We start from the raw sequence: 26,026 nt of genomic DNA, 5'->3' as shown, positions 1-26,026 counted from the left end.
GCGACAGGGGTTCCATTTCAATGAGTTGATTTGCAAAGGCTCTGCAGTGGAGCAGTAATTGATCTGATCTCTCTGTGCATTAATTTGTATTACAATTGGTTGTGGCAGTCCCGAGTGATTTGTGCTTCTGAGATTCATCCATTGTGCATCTCAGAGTGCAGCAGTGAGCTGCAGTTTTCAATCCTGTGTGCCTAATTGAAAGGAAGTACCTTGAAGATGTAAATTTGAAGAAATCGGGAATTCTAACACTATTTCCGATTTGGTGCCGGCACTCATAAAAATTATGTTGGGCAAATGCTGGCACAGCTGGAACCTGTGAATCTGTGGAGATTCTCTTATACCAGCAAAGCACCCTGGAAAATGCATTTGGGACTAATTATGGCACCTTTTAGACTATTGCTAAACTAGCTTTAGGCCATCACTTTGAAGGCATGTTACATTTCTTTCAGAAACACTCTGCAAATGTCCTGTTGCTTAAGAAATAGGGACTGCATAGACAGGCTTCATGGGTGATTTAACTAACCTGCTGGAGATTGTAGATAAACTAGATCCAATTATATCATACTTATTCAAAATAAGGCAGTAATTATGTGTATATAAAAGTGAAATGTAGAAAATAGCTTGCCATGTAGCTGTGGAGATAAGCCTTGTCACTACCCTGTCCAAGGAGCTGCAGAAGGCTGCTGATTCACTGCAGCAGAGCAGAAAAATAATCATATGTTGAAAAGGCACAACTGGGATTTGGTAGAGCTATTCTGGAATCTACCCACAGGATTGCTCTCTGAATATGAACTGCACACGATTCCAATTCTGAGCTGCTGTGAATTTCAGTCTGTTCTCCAATTTGTTGATGTGAAGGGGAGGTTATGCCACCCTTTCTGCTGTAAGCTTATTAACATATGAGGCTCCAGTAATAATTCATATAGCACATTAATGAAACACCACACACATTATTTTTCCTTTTATTCATTCCTTCCTGCTTCATTGTGTTTAATGTGTTAGCTGAAGGCAAAGTGAGATTTTTGGGGAAGAAGCATTTCCTTCCTTAAGTGTCTTAAACAGACCTCTGGATTTCAGGCTGGTATTTTATCACTGCAAGGATGTGTTTAAAGGTCAGGGAAGCAGGCACAGGTGTGTCCTGCTGTTGGGCTCTGCCTTCCCCAGCACAGTGTTTGAGCTGATCTTGAGTTCCTGGGAGCAAATGGGTCCCATTTGGGTGCAGCTCAGCTGCCCCATTGTTGCACTTGGCATCACCTGGAGAGTATTTTGGAGGAATATTTTGGCACAGTTGGTGCTGTGCTACAAGTCTTCTGGGCTTCTACTTTATAGTTATCTTATGCTTTGGGCCAGATCCTGAGCAAGATGATTCTTGATTAATAACAAGCAGCCAGTTAGGGGTTCAATGGCATGCAAAATGCAGTGTTTTTGAGGACAGAGTACAACTGAAGTTAAGCTAATATGTTGTAAGACAGTAGTATTAGATGTGATTTTGTGTGTTGTCACAGACTAGATAGCCATAAATTGGATGAAAGAGGAGCTCTCTTAAGCAGTTGGGCAGCTTGTGAATGGATTTAAGCTCTTCAAGGAGGTGAACAGCACTTGTTAATGTCACAGTTAAAGACACAGCAAGAGTTACACTTGTACTGTTCCAACTAAGCCACTTCCAGAAAACTGATGCAGCTCATCCTAATACACTGTGGCAGAGCAAGGGCTTTCCTGGGATTTCAGTCACCTAGCTCTGTGTGGTCTGTGTTTGTGAGCACAGGTGAGCTGTGCCCTGCTGGTGTTTGATCACTAAAGCACTGCCTGTGCACAGTCTGTCCAAACTTGCCAGCCAAACAACTGCAGCTTTTTGTGTTCTCCAAAAGCAGTTGAGAGGTGTCCCTGAGCATGCAGGAGTCTCTTTTTGGACCTGTGTGTTCATATGGGAAGGTTGATTTAGAGATAGCCACACACCAAACTCAATTCAGTATGTGGGTTTATATGTATGAAATTACATTTATCAGGGCTTTCATGCCTTATAACTGGATGGCATTTTCCAGACTATGCCAGCTCCTCTGGTTTCAGTAAACTGAGTGCAGCTGTGTTTTCCTGCCTTGTTTGTTCTGTGGTAGATAATACACAAATAGGTACCAATAATTTCCTTTTGATTCAGATAGGTAAGTTTTGGATTTCTCATGCAAAATGAAGCTGCTCTTTTCCTCATAACTTCTCTTTAGGGTTGGTGTGGGCTGAGTGGATGTTGGTGGCTGTGGTAGAAATGGTGCATTTTTTTCCAGGCAGGGCAAGCTTTAAAATTCATGGTCTTGCATGAATACAGTTGGAAGAAACCTTCCTAGTGTCTTCTTAGCTCTTTGGCCAAAATGTGAACTCTCCTGTTCTTTTTGGCTTTGAAATGCTGATTCTAGCCTTCTTGTGGGTTCTTAAATACCTTCTCAAATGACCCATTTTAATAACCCAAAAGCTATTATATAACGAGCAGCCATAATTTAGTCCAAAGCTCTAGGGGATCCTTGCAGTTCAGCAATGAATAGTTAATGCAGTATAATGTTTAGCAGGTTATTAGTTTTCACTGTACAAATGCTGATCAGGGAATGCTTTTATAAGGTGTTTCAAAGAAAATGTAATTAACTGGTTGCGTGCTTCTGTTGCAGCTCAAATTGAAATTATTCCATGCAAGATCTGTGGAGACAAATCATCAGGAATCCATTATGGTGTCATTACATGTGAAGGCTGCAAGGTAAGCTTCTAAAATATTAAGTCTGAAAAGAAGCATTTAGCCTTTTGATAGTGATTATTTTCCTTCTTTTTTTTAAAGAGCAAGCATTGCTCCTAAGTTGAATATAAAATCATTGGGGATTCTCAAGTACTGGCTTCATTTGGACTTTAAATAGGATGTTTCTGTGACACACACACAGTTACACTGCTGCAGATTTTAGGACAATCCTCAAAATCACACAGTAGTGCTAGGTGTCCTGTACATTGTCTCTCTCTGCATAAGCAGGAGAGATGATCTGCTTCAAGCACACCACCAAGAGCCTGTTCAGAGCATTCAGCCAAGGGAAGATGAGCCTGGCTTTCTTTCATCTCCCTGTCTGTTTTTGATCTGTAAATTGCTATGCAGCTCTGTTGAAATAGGTGAGAGCTGTCCCCTCTGTTTTGTTTTGCACTCTGCTGTGGTAGGAAATGTATTCTCTTTGGCAGGGGAGATGGTGTTTGACAGTGACACAGGAGGTGTTCAGTGTGCTCAGGTCCTGCTGAGAGCTCTGCCTGTTCCTTGCAGTGCACTTACTGCTCTGTAAGGTTTAGGCTTTGGAGTTTTTCTGGAGCTGTACCTGTGGTAAATCTCATGAACAAGGATTGCACTAGAAGCATTTCTGTTTTGTTCAGTGCATCTGTCACAACCTGGAATTAAACTGGACAAAACCAGCACCAGGTGGGAGTGCAGCTGATCACTCCTTTTGATCCCTAGTGCAGAATTACAGAGCTGGCTTGGGGTGACACATGTGCACAGCATGTCCTGGCTTGTTGCTCTCTTCATGGATATATGTTGCAATCTGATACTGATAGGTTTTCTCCTCTTAATCTGTACTTGAGGTGTGAAGAATTGATGATTATGATAGTTTTTACTCTCCTGACTTGCTTGATACTACAACCCATCTTCAAAAAGTAACTTCCTTGCATTCACGTTCTAAAGTTTTCCTTGTGTTTTTCCCAGGAAGTTTTTTGTGTTTTCATTAACATGTCCTCTCAGTCTTGTGGAAGTTTTGGTAACAGTGAAGGAAATAAATTAAATGTAAGAATCTTGGAATGGTGTGGGAACAGCACCCTCTGCCCTTTGTGACTGCTGTTGCTATGGAAAATACAAGAAGTGCCCTAAAAGTGCATTGATAACAAAGTGTTGACTTTTTCCAGCTTTGTTGTTCAGCAGCCTTTGTCAAATTTCAGCTGTGGGAAATGCAGACATTTGTTGTGAGAATTCTGCTGTTTGACTATCCTGCCAAGGACCAAGTGATGTTCAGGGTCTGAGAGCTCTTTAATCTTTAAATGATCTGGGGCCAGAGTACCTGGGGAGAGTCCATGGCATCCCAACCTGGGTGCAGACACAGCAGGGTTATTGTGCTGCTGCTGCTCAGCTGGGCCTCCCCAGGGGCTTCTTGCAGAGCAGGAGCCCAAGCACATGGAAGCTGCCAGCTGTGTTTTCCTTGCTTCATCTTCATGCACCTACTGAGAAATGTGTGTGCAGTATACTAGAACAAATTATTTTCTTTCAAGTGCTGTGTAAATCAAGTTCTCTTGGAGCTCTATGCAATCCTCTGCTTCTGAGAATTCCACCAGGATGGTCAGCAGAAGGCAAGCAGGTAGGGATGGTCAGCACACTGAAACCCATTTGAACCTTGAAGGCAGAGTGTGAGAAGTAAGTGAATGACTTTGGCATTTTCTCCTTCTCTTGAAGGAGCACAGGCAAGTTTTGTAGCCATACAATTTCAGACAGAATTTTATCACCAGTTAATATCAACTAGTTAACCAAGTTATCCTCCTTTGAGAAGCTCACTCCTAAAGAAGCTCAGTCTTTAATGCCAGAGCCCAGATGACCTGCAAGTAGGGACAGACTGGGGTAGTGCTAATGGGCATAAGTCACAGGAAGAATTTACCTGATCATGGCCCAGGAAGCATTTAAAATGCCCTGCTGTGGCTTATGGATTCTGCTTGTGCTACACTCCTCCACAGTAATGTCAACAAAGTCTCACCCAACAAAACTATTTTGGCTGGTGAAAAGGTTGGCATAGCTTGGCTGCTGCCAAAGCAGCCAGGTGTGGATTGGTATGGGTTTCTTTTCCCAGCTTTTCTGTGGCTATGACTGCTGCAGGTTTGAGCATGCTTGTGTTGCTCTTCATGTTATGCTAAAGCTTCTTTTATAAAAAGTACTTGGCTGCAAAGACCTTGTTCCCATCCTGTGCCTTGTCAAGGTCCTGCACAGGCCCAGGGAAGTTCCTGAGGCTCTGCCCTGGTGCCAGAGCCAGCCAGGTGCCTCAGGTGGCAGGAGGGAGCAGCTCTGCTGCTGCCCTCAGCCAGACCCATCAGGAATCATCTACAGGCACCAGCAGCCACTGCACAGTTGGGTGTTTTCAGCTTGGACTGGTTTCACTCCAGTTTGGTGTGAACTTTCATGTTAACTTAAATGTTACTCTGTAAATACTGATAATCAGCTGAAATATAATTTTTTCAAAACCTAATCTGTATCATGGATGAAATCACAGACCAGCTGCTTTTGTCATGTTGACTTTTGCTGATCCCATTGCTCTTCTGCAGCTCTGCCACCCTTTCATTTCACAGAGTTGAAAGTGTTTTGGCCAGGTTGAGTTGTTGCATTGCATTTCATGTAATAGGCTTGAAGATTTGTAATGAAACCCATTAGTGTTTCTTGGGAAGTTTTCATTTCCTACCTTGCTATGATGTTGCTGGCTGTTTTTATGAAGTTAGTGGCTGTATTTTGCACAGACATTGAGTACTCCCAACCCATCAGTCTATTTAGCTCAATTTGAATCTGCCTTTAAAAAAATAAAATTTAACACCCCTTCATCATCTCCCCTTTAACTGAAAACACGAGTTTTTAGCCAGGCTCTATTTTACACTTTATCCAGGAGGGCTTCTGTGGCTTATTATAAATAAAATACATTTTTTAAGAGAGGGCAGTTGTAAGAGCACTACTGACAAAACTGGTATCTGTATGGAGCACTTCACTCAACCATTAGCTGTGGGAACTAATCCAGCCTTTTATGCTGGATGAAGGACCATGCTGGGAAAGGAGAGTGGTTTGTACACATCCATGTTCTTTGCTTTTAGCTGCAAGTTGAATTCAGTTCCACATTGTCATACAATGAACTATATAATTTAATTTGCAAATGCAGTTACTTGGTTTTACTGTCCACAGTTCATGCACAGCTGCCCCACCAATGCAGTAGTGATCCCTTTTTTTACCTGACTGCATGCAGCTGGTCTCACAGAACCACCCATGCAGGACATTTCTGGGTGTTTCAGATGCTTTCAAGGGTTTATCAGTACTGGCTTTTGTCTTTTGCATCTTTTAAGACCTCAAATGATCTTGTTCATTGTAACTGCAGAGAACATTTGGGTTCTTTCCTTCAGGAAACAATACCTGGTGTGCTGTCCCTGCCCATCTTGCTTTCATTAATTGTGACAAACACAAGCTCACTTCTGTCTTTATTATCTATGTAAAGCTGAGTGGTTTGCCTGTTTTCAGTGACACTATGACTTTGTTACCAAATACTTTATTGAAACAGTTTATTAAACAATATTGTCAGGGCACTCCTCCCTTTACAACTAAAATATGTGCTGGTGGTCATAAAAGGGTTAAAATCCAATTTGAACATTTGGCTGTCTTTAGTATTACAATGTATTTTTCTGATGTTTCTTTGAAGACAATTTGTGTTAGTTCACTTTAGAAAACAGTAAAAAAATTACTCCCCCCCAACTAATTGTTAATTGCTCAGAATATTGCAAAACTTAATGATACGTGGAAGTCTTTAAGTATTAGCCATAAATCATGGGATTATGAATAAGCCTTTGTTGTCACAGGCTTGCATACAGTTGTTCCAAAACGTCTGCCATTAGGATGCAGCAAGGCAGCTGTCAGCTGTTTTCTTGTAATTAAACAGCCAATGAGCAGCTAATTAAGACATATGTGTATACAGAAGTGGAAGTGGGTATGTTAATGAACTGTAGGAATCAATTCATTAAATGAAAATTTGTCAGAAGACCAAACATGAGCTCAGCTTTTCAGGCTGTGCGTGATGGAGCCTGTGCTCCCATTTGGGACAGGAGGGAAGCACAGCTGGCTCAGGCTCCAGCATCTCCAGTGCTGAGCAGAGGAGTCACTGAAACTATTCATAGACTCTGCAAAAACTGCTATTTACATTTCAAAGTCCTTTTTTTTTTTTTTTTTTTTAACAAGTTGTTATTCCAACTGACTTGCAGATGAAAAGTTCTTGTGTTCTATTTCCCCAAAACCTGATTTTGTGGCAGCAAACGAAGACCCATAGACTCTGTTGTGTATAAATAGGAGTGTGAAACACAGAGACCAGGCTGGGGCTTGTAATGTGCTCTGCTCTTCTTCTGGCACCAAGTGGATCCATCTGCAGGAAAAGGCAATGTGCAGAGCTCAGGGGCCAGAGGATCAGACACCAGGACTCCAGTGCAGCAGCAGCTTTGTCTCTGCTTCATCAGGAGGGGTGGCTCTGCCTTGGCCCAATAGGTGACATGAAATAAAGGATATAAACATGCATGCAATGAAAAGCATGTGGCCTGGGCTGCCTTGCATAAGGCTTGAATGTACACACCTCCTCCTTCCTGGTGGAAAAATTGCAGCCAGCTCTGTGTCCCTGGCAAAAACAAAGGAATAGAACAACAGAATAGAGCATTTATCCTTTTAATAAAGGAGGGGGAAAACCTAGAAAGAAACTGTAGGTTTGTACAAAAGGCTTCTGTAATAGGGGCTTTCCAGCTTGTCTTACAGTGATGTGAAAGCCCAAGGACCACCAAAAGCTTACAAAACTCACAAGTAAAAGACAGCACTGTAGAAAAAAAAATCCTCATTTTATCTTCATTGTCAATTCACTTGCAAATCCAAGATACCTGTGTTTCTGAGCTCTGGACAAGTTTAGATCAGTTTTTGAAGTTTGTGGCAAGGTTTCTTCTTTCTTTAGCTACTGCTGATGTTTTCTAGGGTATGTCTTTAAAAGCACTCTGCTGTATCTCTGGTTTGTAAAGTGCAAGTGCTTTTAAAGGCATGGGTTCAGGCATTTCTGCTCTACTGGAAATTTAGCTTCAAGCTGTAACTTAGCTGATATATTGTACACTAAAATGTATTGAGCAGCTGTATCTCTAGGGAATATCTGGAAAAGGAAAAAGGCCAGTATTTTCTCCATTATAATACTAAAAATAATCCTCAACTTGACAAGGCTATTCTTAAAATATGCCAAAGTGGCAATTTAGAATTCAGTGTGTGTGTGTACATATATATATATATATCTCAGATAAAGAAAAATATATGGATCCATGAGGTTATTGGGACATGTTTAGGCTGACTTCCAGAAGCTCAGAGGTGGCAGAGGGTTTCATGCAGCTCTGTGTGAGCATGTCATTCAGTGCAACTAGGAAGTGCTTGGAGAACTGACTGATGCAGAATCTTGACCAGTCACTGGTCAGATTAATCCCTAATCCTGTTTTTCTGGTGAATGGCATTGCTTTTGGAGTTTAGTGGTGAGCATAGTTGTACTTGCAGTGGAGTGACAGCTCCACTGACAGTGCTCCCAGAACTGGAAACAAATCTATCTACTTGTCTAAGAGTTAGTTTCTCTAGAGGGATCATTTGTGATGTTGGAATGGTAGACATTTCCATGGTGTTTCAGATTTTCTTTAGGGTGAAATTCATTCAATTGGAGCTCAGTATATGCAATACTTTCAGTCTCAATGACAATTATCTCCCTATTGACAAACATGAAAAAAATGGGTTGAAAGTTCAGTCATATAGAAACAAAGACCAGGAAAAAAGGGTAAGAAATTATGTATAGGAAAACAGGATTAAAGATAACATCTTCAGTTTCTTTTTTTTTTTTCTTTTTAATATATTCCATGTTCCCCTAGTGAAGCTTTAATAAAAGGGCTGTAATCAACAAAGACTGGTGCCCCCCTGCTAAGATTGAGCAGGGGTTTGTCTCAGTGTTTTGCCATGTTTCTGTCTGCAGGCAGTTTGATAGGAAATACTTGACTACTTGAGACTTGTCATGCAGAAGTCCTTCCTTTGTTTGCTTCACTGGGTATCTGTGTGTGTGCTGAGGGACTCCAGCATGAAACCTTTGAGTAAATAACAAGTTGGTAAAAGTCCAGCTTTAATTAAAAGGTGCCCAGCCTTTCCAAGGAACTATTTTCTTTGCAGCACTGTTAATTAATCCATTATGTGGCAACATAAAACTAAAATAGTGTGCTCACTGCTCTCAAATGCCTCTTTAGAATGACTACATCTTTGCAGAATCCTTGTGAAGTAGGTATTACACACACATCAGCTTATGTTTGGGTAGTCTGTGGCAAAAGGATGAAATGGACTTCAAAGCAAGCAGCTGCAGAGTGGTTAATGACATGCACCCTTCTGGAGCAGACAATAAAGTTGTAGCTCTGTGTAACCTTCCAGCTCCAAATTTCTTTGGAGAAGGGGTAACTCAGGAAACAGATCATACATAAACCATGTTTTAGCTTTCCCCCTCCTTAAGAATCTAAATCCTGCCCAGAGTTGAACAAAACCTGGGCTGTCAGCATCAAACTTGACAGCAGCAGCAGTGCAATGGCCATCCCTCTGTCCTGGGCACTAGTCAGGCACCTCAAGTGCTGTGTCTGATTTTGGGCCCCTCATGTAAAGCAAGATATTGAGGGGCTGGAGTTTGTCTAGAGAGGGGCAGCAGAGCAGGGGAAGAGTCTGGAGCACAAGTCTGGTTTTAAGTCTGGTAAGGACCAGCTGAAGGTGCTGGAGGAGGCTCAGGTGTGACTTTCTTGCTTCTTCAACTCCCTGACAGGAAGATGGAGCCAGGTGGGGGTCAGGCTCTTCTCCCATGGGGCCAGCACCAGAACAAAAGGAAATGGTGGAATCATGATCCCCAGAAGTGTTGGGAAAGGCACGTGGATATGACACTTGAGGTTTAGTAGAGAACACAGTGGTGCTGGGATAATGGTTGGACTTGATGGTCTTAGAGGTCTTTTCCAATCTTAATGATTCTGTGAGTCTGTAAAAAACATGTTAAGAAATTGTTCTTTGTAAGAGAAAACTGTTCAGCATTGTGCTCTGTGTTTTTAAACACATACACACAGTGGCAAGGCTGAACATGGAGACTGCCACTGTCACTCCAGAGAGCAGAACAGCGTGGTGACTGTTGAATCCTCCCTATTTTGGAGAACTGTGCCAACCCAGGAAAGATAGGAAATCAGGGTCCATCATTTGGGAAGAGCTGGAGTACCATATGTAATATGGGATATGTCAAATCATGAATAAAAAGTGTAATTCCTTTATGCTTTACAATGCTTTTTAAATGAACTGTTTCTTGCTAGTTACTGCTTTTTGTTTATTTCTAGGAGAGAAAAAAAAAAAAAAAAGCAACAAAACCTTTAGTTATAACTTCCTTTAGTTATAACTTCCTTTAGTTGACTCCACTGTTAAGTATGCTACCTCTCAGAGTATTTGCTCCTTGAGCTAACAGCTTCTTGCCTGCACTGTGCTGTTGCTCCCAGGGGTTTTTCAGGAGGAGCCAGCAGAGCAATGCCACGTACTCGTGTCCTCGGCAGAAGAACTGTCTGATCGACCGCACCAGCCGGAACCGCTGCCAGCACTGCCGCTTACAGAAATGCCTTGCCGTGGGGATGTCTCGGGATGGTAAGCACTGCTGCCCCAGTGCTGGCTGCAAAAACTGCATCAGCTTATGCAGGAGGGGTATGGTGTGTGATCAGCCAAAAAACAGCGTTTATATGCTGGTGGTGCATTGGGCTGATAGCTGAGATCAAGTGAGTTTTAGGTGTCGTTTTGTATTTTTCGATGTAACATGCTGTATGTTTTGGGGTGTTGCTATATACTCAAATATATATCAATCAGGGCATGTACAAAGTTGTTTATCTTTTTTCCTACTTAGCTATTAGTTCCCAGTTAAGAGCTTTGTCTCTGTCATTTCTTGAAGATGCAGTTTTTTAGTCTCTTGTTAATGCTTCCTCTGTATATTCATTCCAACTTAAGTGACCTCCTGTAGTTGTAAGTAGCACTGCCTGGTGCATGGGTACAGATCAGAACTGCTTCACAGTATCAACAGAAGTTAAATATATCTATAATTAATAATGAAAAAATGCAGTGTTTTTCCAAAGGTAGAATTCTGAAGAAAAGATGTTCAAGTGCTGTTAATACTAAGCTCAAAATTGCAGCTTGAGTAGTGATGAAAGGCTGCCTCTGCCAAACAGCTGCTTATGTAATTCAGTCAGAACTGGCTTTGCAGCTGAGACTTGCACGCCTCCCCCACAGATGGAGCAGGCCTACCACCACTTACCCATCTGAAGATCTGACTCAGTCTCTTCCCCTGCCACAGCAACTGCAGCACTGCAAGCTCTACAGATACTTGTTACTCTAGGTGCATGAGGCCCAATCAAGGAGATTATTTTGAGATTACATTCTTGAATTACATTGTCTTTATTTTTTTTTAATTGGCTGTGAGACAAAAGCTTGAAACAGCTGATGATGTTATGATTAGTTCCTCTACCATGTTTGCTTTCCTGCAGAAAAGCCAAAGGCATTGGTCACCATTCTGAAGAATGAAGCTTTTACAGCTGATACAGGTCCTTGAAATCTCATGCTGCATCCTTGGGAATTCCCTGGATGCTGCAAACCAGTGGCTGATGGCTTACAGCTAAAGCTCCTCAAAGTTGTAGTAATGTTGTGGAGATAGACACATGCACTTGTGTGCACACACACATAGGTTTATTACTCATCTCCTAAAAATTTTGCTTGTCACAGAGGCACTGAAGGCAGGTTGGTGGTTCTTCCCACATGCTTTATTCTCAATCTCAGTAAAGCTTGTTGGTACACTGAGATAGACCCCACACTCTAGGTTCACTCTGCAGTGGAAATGTACAGCTGGTTGGAGCTGGACAGTTGTCTCAGGCCAATGTGTTCTGGTTTAGCCTCTACTTTTCTAGGTAGGGTTTGAATGCTGAAGTGATGCATCTGTCAGTCTCAACGGACATACAAGAAAAAGTCTTTCCAGAACAAAAGTGGAAAGTTAATGAATTAAGCTAAACCAGTGGCTTCTAATGGTCCATTTCAGTGGCATGTCAAGATAGTCTTTTTAAAAAGCAGGTGCTGCATTGTGTACCTGTAACTGAGAGGTGGTTCTTAGGTCTGCCCATCCTGCAGATTTGGGGTTTGTGCTGTATCCTTCCATGAAGCATTTAAAGACTCACAATGAAAAGGCAGTGTTGGGCGTGTAGGAGATGTGACCTGTTGTGTGTCTGTGTTTCAGCTGTAAAGTTTGGTCGGATGTCCAAAAAGCAGAGGGACAGCCTGTACGCCGAGGTGCAGAAACACCGACTGCAGCAGCAGCAGCGCGACCACCAGCAGCAGCCAGGAGAGGCAGAGCCACTCACCCCAACTTACAATATCACCACCAATGGCTTAACAGAGCTACATGACGACCTCAGTAATTACATTGATGGGCATACCCCTGAAGGTAGCAAAGCAGACTCTGCAGTTAGCAGCTTCTACTTAGACATACAGCCTTCTCCAGATCAGTCGGGTCTTGATATTAATGGAATCAAACCAGAACCAATATGTGACTACACACCAGCATCGGGCTTCTTCCCTTATTGTTCTTTTACAAATGGGGAGACCTCTCCAACTGTGTCCATGGCAGAATTAGGTAATGAGAGAGAAAAGCTTCCATTGTAATTGTCTTAACAGTACCCTTTGGATTAAAGTGACACGTGCAGCCAGATGATAGTGAGAATGCTGCTTCAGTAGAGCTGTGGGCATGTATGGGCATTCTTGTGTGAAGTGCACAGTAAAATCCTGATCTCAGGGCACTCAGGGAGCTCTCTACTGCTCTGCACTAGAACTCCCAGGGAGCTGTGGTTGATCAGCTCCACCAGTGTTGCTTTTGCTTTCAGTCCTTGCAATGGAACCCTTGGAATATTGATTAACAAGCTAATTTTTAGTGCTGAGAAAACAGATAGGGCATTTCTTTATTTGCAGGGTTTTTAACAATTTGTCTCCTTTTTCATTACCTCGAGTCTGTTATTCCTAACAAAAAGTGATGAGGCTGATTTTCTTCTGCTCTTTACCTGAGAAAAGCACCAGGCTAATCTGAGGGCAGTTCTTGTCACTTGTTGAAGAGGATCTGGCTCCAGATACTGAAGGACATTTTTGAATGTAGCAAGTTTTAATAATTTCTCTAAGAGCCTTATAACAACCACATTAATTAGCACATTTTCCTTTAAACTCTTCCCTTAATGATTACACTAGGGCTGAATTCCACAAGTATGACTTGTCAACAGCTGAGACTGGGGTTAGAGTGTGCTGTGTGAACTGGTTATAAACAAAGTGGAACAGGACATCAAAGAAGTGGTTTCATGATTCCATTACTTATGTAAGCAGCCAGGCATTTAAAAATGATTCTTAAAACTTGCCTAAGCAACATTTTGTCTAATTATTTTGTTATGAAAACCTAATAATAGTTTAGAAAAAAGCAGGTATTCCACATGAAAATTTTGTGTGGTTTATGTTCTTTTGAGAAGTTTTGCAGAGAGGAAGTCACAAGAAGCTTGCTTTTTAATGTCCTTACGTTGCAGAATGCTGTTCTCTACAATGTAATTTGTCCTGACAGCCAAAATATTGTGTCTGGCATCAGTTCAAATAATTTCAGATAGGTGAAAAGGAGAAGAAAATGTCAGGACAAAGGCAATGCTACCAGCTTTGTCTCAGTGAAATGATTGCTAATTTTCTTGTGGAAGGTATTAAAAAGATCTACATTAAACCCACAAGCAAAAAAAAGAAAAAAAAAGAAGAGGGCTTTTCTTTTTGTAGGTCTGGTGTTGAGTCTGGAACACTGGCCTAAACTAAGTTTGTCTTGTTGCTTACCTTTATTTACATAGTGCTTTGTTTAAACCCTGCACAGCATGATATGGGTGCCCAGCATTAACATACTGAACAATGTTTGAAGAATGTTTGCCAGATGAAGGTTTCAATTTAGAGAGGTGTGGCTGTTCAATGAAAATATTTAGGTGTGTGCTGGAAAACAGTCCTGAAGTGAGGCAGAGGTTTGTGAATAACATGGGAATATTTCACCTTCTGTATCCTGCAAGGGCACAGGGATCTTGCTGTCAGCTGCTGCTACTGAGAACAAGGGTTTTAACTACACACTTGTTGAAAAAAAAAATTGTTCTGATATGTACCAAAGCTATAGTGACAAATTATGTTGTGTTCTACCTTACTGATTGATCAGGTAGCACATATAATCTGATTTTATCTCATCTGTATGTTGAAGACTTTTCAGGTAATATCTTAATTAAACTACTGACAGACTGATTTGTCCAGTAGTTCAGTTTGTGAAGAGTTGAGTCAGATCATTACCAAAACAAGCCAGTTTCACCCAAGACTGCAGTCCCTCAGAATGCCTCCATGTCCCCCCAAGTGCCCCCCATTCCTGTTTGGTTTGAGCCTTCATTTCCAGTGGCCTAACAAGCAGAATTGTGTGGGACAAGTCCCCAGGTATCTGCTTGTCACCTGCTAAAACAGGAGAACCTGCCCACAATTAAAGTGGAGCTCAGGTATCTCAGTTCTATTCAGGCTTTTGAAGTGTTCCTTCATGCTGATGGAACCAGCTTTTGGTAATAAATCTAAATCTGCCTTATGGATCTTTTAATCAAGTATAGCAGTAGAAAATAATTTCATTAGGAATTAAATCATTGTATAGAAATTTTAAATCACGTGCAGTAAACTAGGTGATTGCTCTAAAGCTGAAGGAAAAAAGAGTAGTGTTAGCGATTTTTTTTTTCTTTTTATCTGGATCCGTGTCCCCCTTTGCCCGTTGCCTGTTCGCTGCGCTGTGCAGTGCCCGGTGTCCCCCAGTGTCCCCTTTGCCCGGTCCCGGTCTCCCCCACCCGTGTTCCCCCGTGTCCCTTTGCCCATTCCCCGTGTCCCCCCCGTGTCCCTTTGCCCATTCCCCGTGTCCCCCCCGTGTCCCCTTTGCCCATTCCCCGTGTCCCCCCGTGTCCCTTTGCCCATTCCCCGTGTCCCCCCCGTGTCCCCCCGTGTCCCCCCCGTGTCCCCCCGTGTCCCCCCCCGTGTCCCCCCCGTGTCCCCCCGTGTCCCCCCGTGTCCCTTTACCCGTTCCCGGTGTCCCCCCCGTGTCCCTTTACCCGTTCCCGGTGTGCCCCCCGTGTCCCCCCGTGTCCCCCCCGTGTCCCTTTGCCCATTCCCCGTGTCCCCCCCGTGTCCCCCCCGTGTCCCCCCGTGTCCCTTTGCCCATTCCCCGTGTCCCCCCCGTGTCCCTTTGCCCGTTCCCCGTGTCCCCCCCGTGTCCCCCCGTGTCCCCCCGTGTCCCCTGCCCGGTCCCGGCTCCGCGGGCTCCGCGCGCCCTCTGCCGGCGGCTCCGGGCGTGGCCGCGCTGGCGGCTGCGCTGCCCCGAGCCCTTCCCCGGGCGCTCCAAATAAAGCACTTTTCTCTCTCTGTTCATCCTCTGCCCTCCCCCCGTTACAAATGAAATGAAAGAGTTTATCTCGTGTCTGAAGGTAAAGCTTTGGCATTTCTAACGTGCGCCGCTTTCTGCTCTTTCTTTTAGAACATCTTGCACAGAATATTTCCAAGTCACACATGGAAACTTGCCAGTACTTGAGAGAGGAGTTACAGCAGATAACATGGCAAACTTTTCTGCAGGAAGAAATTGAGAACTATCAGAACAAGGTATAAAAGCATGCCAGGCTATGGCATGGTTTCCTTAAAGCATGGTTATTTCCATAACACAGTGCAAAATTCACTTTTTCACTGCTTTCTCCTTACTATCAGGAATGTATATTTCTGTGTGTTTAAAAAAAAACAATACACTAGAATCAAAGGCAGATGGTCAGGATATTTTTAGCATTTATGATTTTTGCAGGTATAGGAAAAGGCAAAGACACTCTCCTAAAATCTGACTCTGATAAAGAAGGATAGGAAATAATAGGAATTTTTTTAATCCTAATTGCATGTTATTTTTTTTCTCTTAATTTGTAATGTCCTGGATCAACAACAACAAAAGCCAAAGCCACTGAGTTTATGCTATTACATGCTGTGCTGTGGTTTGAGTTTGTAAACACAGAATTCCATGAGATTTCCAGCCTTGAGGGTTCCCTGTAATCCTGATTCATGCTCCAGTTGTCCCTCAGTGTTTGAGTTTTACCTGTGGAGTTACAGCAGTGCTGCCATGCCACCAGGGTATTGTAGGATCTAATCAGTGTTATTTCCAACATGCCTTCCATCCACAAGCTGCTACCAATTGGCTGCTTTTGGAAAATGGCCTTGGGAGGCACTGCTGAAGCACATTGCCCTTTGAACAGATTTTTCATTTCCTCAGAAATATATTTAACCTTTAGGAGTATAATTTTTTTCTGCTTCATGATGATTTCATTCATTTCATTATTATCAGCACTGCAAAAACTCAATGCTGGCATACTTTCTTTGTGTTGTTATCAAGATGATTTCCTAAATGAACATCTTTACATGTATCCCTCTGAAGATGAGCTAGCTTGATCATTTGCATTCAGTACAAAATAGAGAAGCTGATAGGAGAAGTAGTCATGCCTTGCTGTTGTAAATTGGCATTTTATTTTCATGCTATGAATAAAATTCCCCCTGAAATGACCAGAATCATTACACTTTGATGTTTTTGGCTTATGAAATAAAAGTACTCCAAGCTGGATCTCTTCTGACATGACTCAAGTCTTCCAGTGTCACTCATCCACCTGAGGCTGGTTTGGATGTCAGTTCCCTTACAAGCAGACTGCAGGCAGGAGTGTTGGACAGAACTCACTCCATTGTGTTGTTTGCTTTTCTTTAGCTCAGTTCTACTTTCTGACAGTGAGCTTTGCAAAGCTGGGTTAGTAATGTTTTAATTTCTCTTCTCTCTCAAACAGCAAAGGGAGGTAATGTGGCAGTTATGTGCAGTCAAAATAACAGAAGCTATACAGTATGTAGTGGAATTTGCCAAACGCATTGATGGCTTTATGGAACTGTGTCAAAATGATCAAATTGTGCTTTTAAAAGCAGGTATGTGGGTCCCTTTTAAGATCTGCTTCTATTAGTTTTGCCTGAGGAAGGTGTTACACACACTGCTTGCATGCACATGTATTCATATGCAGTGCAATGATAATTTAAAATGAAATAAGGGAAAACCTTGTAAATTGTCTGTCTTTGAAGTAAAATCATCTCAGTAATTCTGGGGAGAAGGAGTTCAAGTCTATCTATTAAATTTTCATTATGGACAAAGGGAGCAATGAGTGTGTTAAGACGTAAAAAATTGGGGTGAATTTTTTTGTTGGTTTTTTTTTTTCCTGTTTGTTTTGTTTTTTTGATTGCTAATAGTAAATATTTCAAGGAAAAAGAATCCTATGGAAGATTATTTTAGAAGTAATTCAGGTTAGGAATACAGGACCAAGTTGTTAAGGCTTGGTGAACATAAATATAAATTAACTTATTTGGCTTCAGAGACTTCATCACTCCAAAATTTTACTGGAGTTTATTAGCATTAACTAAGTTGCTTTAAGAAAAACTTCTAACAGGGTTTATGGGAATTCTTTTAATTCTACCAGCAAAGCAAACTGTGCTCTGTTACACTACAGCAACTTACTACTTTACTAAACTAAAAATGAATGCAGAGCATTATTATTAAATCCTCACTTGCTCTATGCAACTGAAGTCTCCCCTTTCAGAGTCAAACACACCTTGTTTCTGTTTTAGGGTCTTTAGAGGTTGTGTTCATCAGAATGTGCCGTGCCTTTGACTCCCAGAACAACACAGTCTACTTTGATGGCAAGTATGCTAGCCCAGAGGTTTTCAAGTCCTTAGGTAAGGAAATCTGAAGTGTTGTGTCTTTAAAAATAAAATATAAAAAAATTAAAAATTAAAAAAAAAAAATAGGTGGAAAAGCAAGGGAAAACAGCTGCTTTGAAGAATCAGTCTCTAGTATTCAAATAAAAGAGTTCTGCTGTTCTGTAAGCTGTCATGCCAGCTCTGTTTAAATCCAAGCTGATTTCAGGAGGTAAAAGAGCTTAAACTCTGTGCAGAAAAGGACTGTTGGTGCTGAAGTTCAGCATTTTGATTAGGGTAGAGCAGCTTGGACTCACTTGTTGAGAAGAGAAGCTCAGATTTCATATCTAATATAACATTCCATAGATCCTGTTGGAAAAGGCAGCAGATTTTCAGCTAATTTGGGATATATTGACATTACTGCTTTGAAGATGTTCATGGTGCTTTAAAATCTGCTAAGTCCACTTATTTACTGGTAAAATGCTGTAAATAATTTTTTAAAATTAAAGTATATACAATTTTGAAATTTTTTCCCATTAGTATTTTTGCTAATTTTAAAAGGATGTATTCACTGGGTATAGATTTGGGCTATAAGACATTTTGGAGGCAGTGAAAAATACATCAGGGAAGAATGCTGGACAATTACTGAAGTTTTCCCTGCCTTTCTAAAACACCTTGAGGTACAAGGTCAGAGTGCAAACAATTGTGGTTTCTAAGGAAATATCACTTGGATCTGTTACCAGCATCCAGAAGTTTAGGCTGGGGAGGCTGAGGAACCCTCATGTCTCAGGTTGTGATGCTCTTCAGAGCAGGGCTCACTTTAAGGACAGCACCTGCATGTGTGACAGCAGCAGTAACCTGAATAACACCTGTGTGAGCAAGAGAATGGATGGAAGGAGAGAGTTCCTCTTGTGCATGAACCTTCTTCAGTCAGACCTTGGCTTCTCCCTTTGCTTCCTGCATGTCCTTTGTGTGCTTCTCTCTTCTCCCACTCTGTGTGCTCAAAAATCTTCAAATCAGAACTGCTTAAGTCCACATTTCAAGGCTTCAGTCCACACTTCTATGACAAAATTCCATGTAGAACGGAAACAAAGATAAAGCAATTTTGAGCTTGAAAATAAATGGATATAGATTTATCCATATTTACCCCATGAGAACCCAGTGTAGAAAAGATAGAGTGTGCAAAACCTTCAGAATCTTGGCTGCCAGGATGTGGGAGCTGGGAACTTGTGGGAGTGGAGTAATACCCTCAAGGAGGAGTGAGATCTCACTGCCATCACTTGGCAGTACTTAAGGAGAAAAACTACCTGTGAAGTGTTTTACATCTATTTCTCATCTCCATCAGAATAAATCAACAACTCTGTAGGGCTGAAGTAATTTTAAACAATGTAACAAGAGCTTACCTTCTTTTTGGCAGGTTGTGAAGACTTCATTAGCTTTGTGTTTGAATTTGGAAAAAGTTTATGTTCTATGCACTTGACAGAAGATGAGATAGCTTTGTTTTCTGCGTTTGTTTTAATGTCAGCAGGTAAGAGATGAAGGTTTCCTCTAGATCTGTTTGGTAGGGGTTGTTTTTATCTTGAGGCCTTTTTAATGATAACATTACAATTATCAGACTTTGTGTAAATATCATATTTTTGAGTCTCCTCACCAATTCTTTTAATAAACACATTAAAACTATGAATTAAGGAACCAATATATTTAATTGTAAATCTTAATCTAAGCCTTTATTTTCCATATTTTCACCTTGCTGAGGACTCAGCTTCCTTGTAAATGCATTTGAGTGAGACCTGTGAGCCAGTCCTGGTGACACAGGCAGTTAATGAACTCCCATAGTCAACTTTCCATGTGTGTGAGCTTGCAGCACAACAGAAAACTTCCAGCATTGCCATTTTAGTGTCACTGGGGACACTGAGAATTATGATGCCAGATATCCAAGTCACCCAAAAGTCAGCCTGGGTTTGCCATGCTGTGGCTGAAATAAGTTAATAATCACAGGTGAGGGTGCACAGTGTGCCCCAGGTCCTGCAAAGGCTTCTTAGGTCAGGTGGAACAAGGTACTGGGGCAGAAAATCAGTTTGTACCTGGCCTGACACCTGAGGAAGGAAACTGATTTCAGATTGCAGCATAGGGGACTCAGCAGTGAGGATAGAAACTTGTATTAACAATGGTGGGTTTATTGAGTCTATCATAAATATGTTCTCATGCTGTTGACCAGCCTGGCAGTGTGCAGCTCTGTGTCCTAGCAAGCCACAGAACCCTACAGTTCTGTCACATCAGGAATGTAGCAGCTAGTACTGCATTTCTACCAGGAAGCTTAGCTTCAGCTAGTTTTTTTAATAGCTGAATCTTTGCATATGATTTTGTATTTTTTTTAATTCACTGCAAGTTCTGTAAGATCTGTTCGTTCTGTTGGTTTTCTATAGGATCTTAGCAAGAAGATCCTCTCCAACTACTTGTCCATTTTATGATTTATTAATTTCCCAGCAAAAAGTTGCTAGCCTCATTTTGTAAACACATTGCATTTTACAGATTTTCTTAGCAAATGAATAATAGATGCATTACATTCTCCTAAATAAGGGCTTCATAAAAGTGACTTTGGGTGCATGTAATAAATATATTTCAAAACCTATTAATTTTGAAACCCATTTTCTATATGAAAGTATATAACCAGTGGAAGGAAGGTTGCAACAGGAAAAATGAATCTGTAACAGAATTAGCACTTCCTGGTGTGCTGTGATCCATGTGTGCATTACTAGAGGTTTTAACTCCATTTATATTCAGATCGCTCATGGCTCCAGGAGAAAGTAAAAATTGAAAAACTCCAACAGAAGATCCAGCTGGCACTTCAGCATGTCCTACAGAAGAACCACCGGGAAGATGGAATTCTAACAAAGGTAAGAGTCCCCTGTGCCCTGTCATGGGCTGAGAGGGTGGCTTCATTGGAACACTGCTCTGATGGTGGGGTAAAAGCTCATCTGCAGTTATTCATAAACCCAGAATTCTTTGTCCAAAATCAAGCTGCTCAGCTGAACCTATTAATTAAACCTAGAAGAGATGAAATGATGGTGTACTAGGGAACAAGGTTGATAATGGTCTGAAAGGGAATTTTTATGTGGGACTTCATGAAAACTGCTGAAGGTTTTTATCAGAGTTCTCCTACACAACACTCCTGCACACAGAATACTATTTCAGTGCTACAACATGCCTGCCTTAGTATTTGTGGAATCTCTGCCTGCATGAGAATTAAGTTGTTATAACGTGCAACACACGAACTAAACTTGTTTTGCAGACTTCTGTGAGAAATTCCCCACACAGCCTTTTCCTCAGATCTTCCAAATACTGATGCCTAGCAAAAAGAGGCACTACCTACTATTATACTAAAGTATCTTCATGTAATTTCTCAGAAGTGGGAAACTGGTGTGATGTTACAAGAAGTAAATCTGGGGAAAGACAGGTGCTTTTGTTTCACCTTGCAGAGGCAGTTCCTTTTACACCTCTGCACAGCCAGAAAGCTTAAGCTTGGTTCCACACCACAAAATTAGTTACAATAGAAGCAGGATGGTCCAGCCTGGGCTCTGCATTTTTTTTAATTTCAAATCCTAGCTCCTAATTTTCTCTCAGTGTATACTTTGGATACTTTGTCAGAAGAGTCTTCCATATGCTTTAATACAAATACTTTATTCAGTAACTTCAGAGAGTACCCTCATATTTTTGAAGTACATATTTTTTATCTTATTTGGCCTAAGGTAAATAAGTATCATCTATTGCAGTGCCAGTTCCCTCCATAATATTCACAGTGGGTTTAAAAGCAGTTGGGACTGCCTTCTTCCAAGAGGATAATTTAATGAGTGAAGATCCAGCCCTGAAATACTTGTTTATCAGTCCAGTGAGGAAACCTAATGCCACATTTTCCTAAGAACTTAAAAAAGATTATTTCACAAATAGCTGTGAGTCCATTACTTTAAATACTTTTAGCAAATAGCCGTGATTGTGCATCTGAAATGTCCTTTTTAAGTAAATAATTTGGTTTGGGAGAGCTTTAATCCTTACAGCAAGATTGGGAGGCCTGGTTCCATGTATGACCATATGATTTGTGTTCATTTTTTTACAGTTAATATGCAAAGTGTCTACTTTAAGAGCACTGTGTGGACGACATACAGAAAAGCTTATGGCATTTAAAGCAATATACCCAGACATTGTGCGACTTCATTTTCCTCCACTTTACAAGGAGTTGTTCACTTCAGAGTTTGAGCCAGCAATGCAAATTGATGGGTAAACGTATCACCTAAGCACTTCTAGAATGTCTGAAGTACAAACAATAAAACAAAAGAAAGGAAAAAAAAAAAAAGGAAAAAAAAAAAGAAAACCAAGACACTTTATATGGCCCTGCACAGACCTAGGGAGCCAACACACTGCACATCTCTTGGCGGTCAGGGTCAGGCGAAGGATGGGAAACAATGAAACAAAGTTGAACTTGTTTTTCTCATGCATATGATTTCCATTATGCCTACAAATATGGACCCTTTTTCTGTCTCAACTTTTCAATCCTTGACTTCTGTTTACACAGACTGAGGGTACTAATGTCAGAAGGTTGTTTTCTTCTGTAGTTCACTGCCCAGACTCTTGACAGAACAATCAATTTGTTGGTCAGAACAGAGTCCACCTAGTAATCAGCGACTGGTGTGCGTTGCAGAGATTTCAGCATCAGTTTGCACAACTTGCTCATTGTTTCATGAAGGACGATTTTTTTTCACCTACCACTGTTTGCCAGTAGACAGAACGGCATGAAAAGGGTCCATAGCAATAGCAACAATAGCATTATAATATATTACAGGGTAAATGGGCATGAAGACTATATATAGCAAAAGAGATATTGTTTATATATTGTTTTAATTAATATAAAATGTAGTTACTGGTATAGCTTTTCTTGTTGAATTGATAAGGCACTTTCATTTTGCACCTTTTTCTTTAAATTAAATGCTAGCGTGTTCATTGTTGTGTTGCATGTGCACCAGAAATTCAAGTTTAACTGAAAAAGGTTTGGCAGGTACTGGTACATTGGGAGGTATTTATGCTGCTGTTTTCCATGTTACTTTTAAAGAGAGGCTGGTCATATCCTGCAATAGCTACAGATTTTTTAAAGAGTTGAAAATAATGACAATTTTCTACATTAAAATAATCTTTTCAGAAGTTAAATTCAAAGATACTTTTATTTTCAAATCTTTCAAACCTGGATATTTCAAAGTCAAAAGCCTCATTTTCAAAGGTTCTGAGTTTCCACTGTCAGAGTTGAACTAATTAATTGCAGATCATTTTACAAATGAGTAGCACAGCATCTTTGAAAATCCGGCTATTAAACAGCATATTTCTGCCCACCAGAAATCCAGGTTTGAAAGTATTTATTCAAGTCTGTATCTACAGTAAAAGTATGTGTGTGACATGCTTGAGGAAAAGTAATTTTTATACGTAATATTACATACTTTTGTACTCCATATCGTAAACAATGCCTTCAAATGCCAAGCTGTAGCCTATCCAAATCCATATGTTTGTCTTTGACTTCAGTGAGATCAGACACACTGACCCCTGCTCTCCCAGCATTCAGTTTCAGGGAGCTGAACAGAGAAGTGTGCTCTCTCCTTGTTTAAAAAGAAGCACTTTAAAGTTGATCAGATGGGGACAGACTAAGAAAGGAAGGGCACACTGTTGTTAGAAAGCATTAGTTGGTACTCAGAACTAGCCTGGAAGTCATTAATATCAGAAAACTGCATTCTGTAATTCTGATTCCTGTATTGCATAACCAACCAATAAGCTGAATCTTGCAGTATTGCTAATTACCTTCCCTTCAGGAAGAATTCTGTCTCTGAGCAAAGCTGGCAGTAAATGTAGTTCTGAAGGAAGCAGATTCACATAAACAACGTCACAAATTAAACTGTGGCTGTTTGAGCCAGAGGTGTGTAATTGAGCTTGGATGAGATGAAGATGCATAACTGGATGCCCTGTAGGCCATCACTAATGCAGTTTTGATGAAGTACCTAAGAAAAAGCTGGGAGCATCAAAAAATGAAAAGGAATGAGACAGAATGTGCTCTACAGCTTTAACTTCCAAGGGTAATATATATTACAGTTATTGAGAAGTAACAGTAAATAGAAGCACACCAAAGCCCAAGTATTTAAAAAGGAGAATCAGATCAGTGGGTTCTTATTGGCAAAATATAGGTTTATTCAATGATTTGAGCATGTTTCCTTTGGGGTCAAATTGAGACATTTTTGTATGACATTTATTAAAAATGTTCCTGTCTAGCACATCAGGGAAGGTTACAGCTATCCCTTATCTGTAGGCTTTGGAAGGAGGGTGAGAGGAGAGCATCACACTTCCTCCTCAGAGCAGTGTGCCCTGGCGTGTGGGAGGAAACACCTGCAGTGCTGTGAGCACTGGGATGGAGGCAGGAGAGGCCTTTTGGATAAAGTCCACAGAAGTGTCTTTTTCCTGCTCCTGAAGAGGTGGCTCACAGCCCAGCATGTGCTCTCTCCACTCCCACTGAAACACTTTTCCTAGGATCATTGTTTACTTTATTGGAGTAAATGGCATTCTAATACGTGTTCCTATTTTTTAAGCACCCCTTTTAACTAAAATATGTTTTCTGAATGTGACCAGCCTTTGGTGCTAGTCTTGTAAAGATCAACTAAACTTAATCTCAGTGTCAACTAATGAATAGTGAAGTAAGACCTGTACCATTTTAGAGAGTGATACACCTCCTACTTCTGACAATGTAGACTACCAGGCAAAATATCTGAGGATTAATTTTCAGTCACATCCTGTTCTTATCTTTTCATGGTGAATATTAGGGCTTTACCAGGCATCTAGGTGCCAGTGGTTTTGTTTGGAATCTGTTTAGCATATTTACCTGATAAATCATTGACAATATAAGTCTTGGAGCATTTACTAGTAAAATACATAACATTAAAAAGGTTTCAAATAGGGCCTTAGCTGACAGTGATCTTCCAGGTCAGAAATACTATCATTTTTGTTTGTGAGCTCATGTGTACTGGGACCTTGTTAAATCAGGCTGAACATAGCACACCCCAAGTAACTCTGCTTTCCTGGTCACAGTTAACAGCCACCTGGCAATGGAGTGTAATTTTTGGGTTGCTTTTCATGGAGGGGAAAAAAGGGATACAGCATAACAGATGTAGTGATTAGACATCTATTGCCAAGGAGGTTTTTATGCAAGGGGACTCAGAATAACATCAGAGTAGCTGGTTGGAGGTGGCCATGGGGGAAATGCCCTCTGCAAAACCCTTGGGGCTGTGGCCTGGTATCAGGAGATCAACCAGTTAAAAAACACTGGAGGTCAATGGATATTCACATGAGTATTTTCTCATCTTCCCAGTTCACTACAAATTAAAACACTAGGATAGCTGAAGATAGTATTTTAAGTTTTGATGACCTAGTCCTCAGAGTCTGCAAAGATATTTTCCTTGGGAGTTTTACCTCTTCCTGGAGCTGTTTTCTGGCTTTCCAGGCTATAGTGTCAATTGAACCACCCTAATATATGTCATCACCTCCAGCATTGTTTGATGTATGGAATTAGGTTAAAATGGAGGCTGGTTTTAAGTTTGGTTGTTCTTTATTAGCTGATCTTAGTATGAATACCAAGATATCTGTCTCTGTGCACCTGTGTGTGTGTGAGAGAGTCCATTGTGTGCACATTGAGTGTGTGTGTGGGATGTGTGAGCGGCTGCTTCTAGGCTGTTAAGTGTCAATGGAATAAAGAAAATGTATTCAAAATACTTAAGTCAAAAATAGAAGGTGGTAAAAAGATTTATTCTATACAAAGCCTTGTCTGGACCACTTTAGAGAGACTTCTATTTTTTTAACCCTTCTATAAATGTTTGATGGCACTTGAAATATTCCTGCAATAAAATGTGATTTGTGTAAACATTAAAAAAAAAAAATTTTGTAATGTGAAACAATGAAAGAAAGTAATGTAATTTTTCTAAAAAACAAAAAAAAAAACCACAAACGAACGAACTTTGTATTATTTTCTTGATGGAATTTGTCTATTTGTCTTTGGAAAACTTTTTATTTCATTGAATGTGCCATAGTAGAGGTGCGTTTTTCTTTTTCTTTCTTGGTTTTTTTTTTATTTTTACATTTTAGATTAAAGGAATAGCTGTGTTCCGACATTCCAAAATGCAAGGTGACATAGTCATGATTAAAAGGTTTGATTAGTAAGCTTCAATCATTGTTGCTTTTTTTGCACATGTTCTTCATTCCTCTACAGTGCAATATGTACATAGAGCACTTGCGGGTGTAACCTTGATCCCTCAGGGAAAAATACATATTTGTACAGGATTTTTCTTTTGTTTTTGGTTTGGTTTTTTTTTGCCTTTTTTCTTTTCTTTCCTTTCCTTGTTT

General features: G+C 40.8%; 1 protein-coding gene across 4 annotated transcripts in view; it reads left to right on the top strand.

Annotated features, from left to right (window-relative positions):
* RORA (RAR related orphan receptor A) overlaps positions 1 to 25,735 on the top strand; it is a 347,716-nt gene extending 321,981 nt beyond the window's left edge. For 3 of the 4 annotated variants that reach the window (XM_079318130.1, XM_079318131.1, XM_079318132.1), the window contains 9 exons: positions 2,655 to 2,740; positions 10,300 to 10,441; positions 12,069 to 12,464; positions 15,384 to 15,505; positions 16,714 to 16,846; positions 17,537 to 17,644; positions 19,023 to 19,133; positions 20,390 to 20,502; positions 21,720 to 25,735. In XM_079318130.1, the coding sequence (XP_079174256.1) occupies positions 2,655 to 2,740; positions 10,300 to 10,441; positions 12,069 to 12,464; positions 15,384 to 15,505; positions 16,714 to 16,846; positions 17,537 to 17,644; positions 19,023 to 19,133; positions 20,390 to 20,502; positions 21,720 to 21,884 (1,376 nt within the window). In that variant the 3' untranslated portion in view covers positions 21,885 to 25,735. The remainder of the gene's footprint in view (positions 1 to 2,654; positions 2,741 to 10,299; positions 10,442 to 12,068; positions 12,465 to 15,383; positions 15,506 to 16,713; positions 16,847 to 17,536; positions 17,645 to 19,022; positions 19,134 to 20,389; positions 20,503 to 21,719) is intronic. The other variant, XM_079318133.1, reaches the window with a different exon arrangement.
* The last annotated feature ends 291 nt before the right edge of the window (positions 25,736 to 26,026 follow it).

Source organism: Erithacus rubecula (assembly GCF_903797595.1).
Source record: "Erithacus rubecula genome assembly, chromosome: 14".
NCBI classification, from domain to species: domain Eukaryota; kingdom Metazoa; phylum Chordata; class Aves; order Passeriformes; family Muscicapidae; genus Erithacus; species Erithacus rubecula.
Note: the sequence above shows the minus strand (reverse complement) of the source record. Positions and strands in the feature narration are given on the sequence as shown.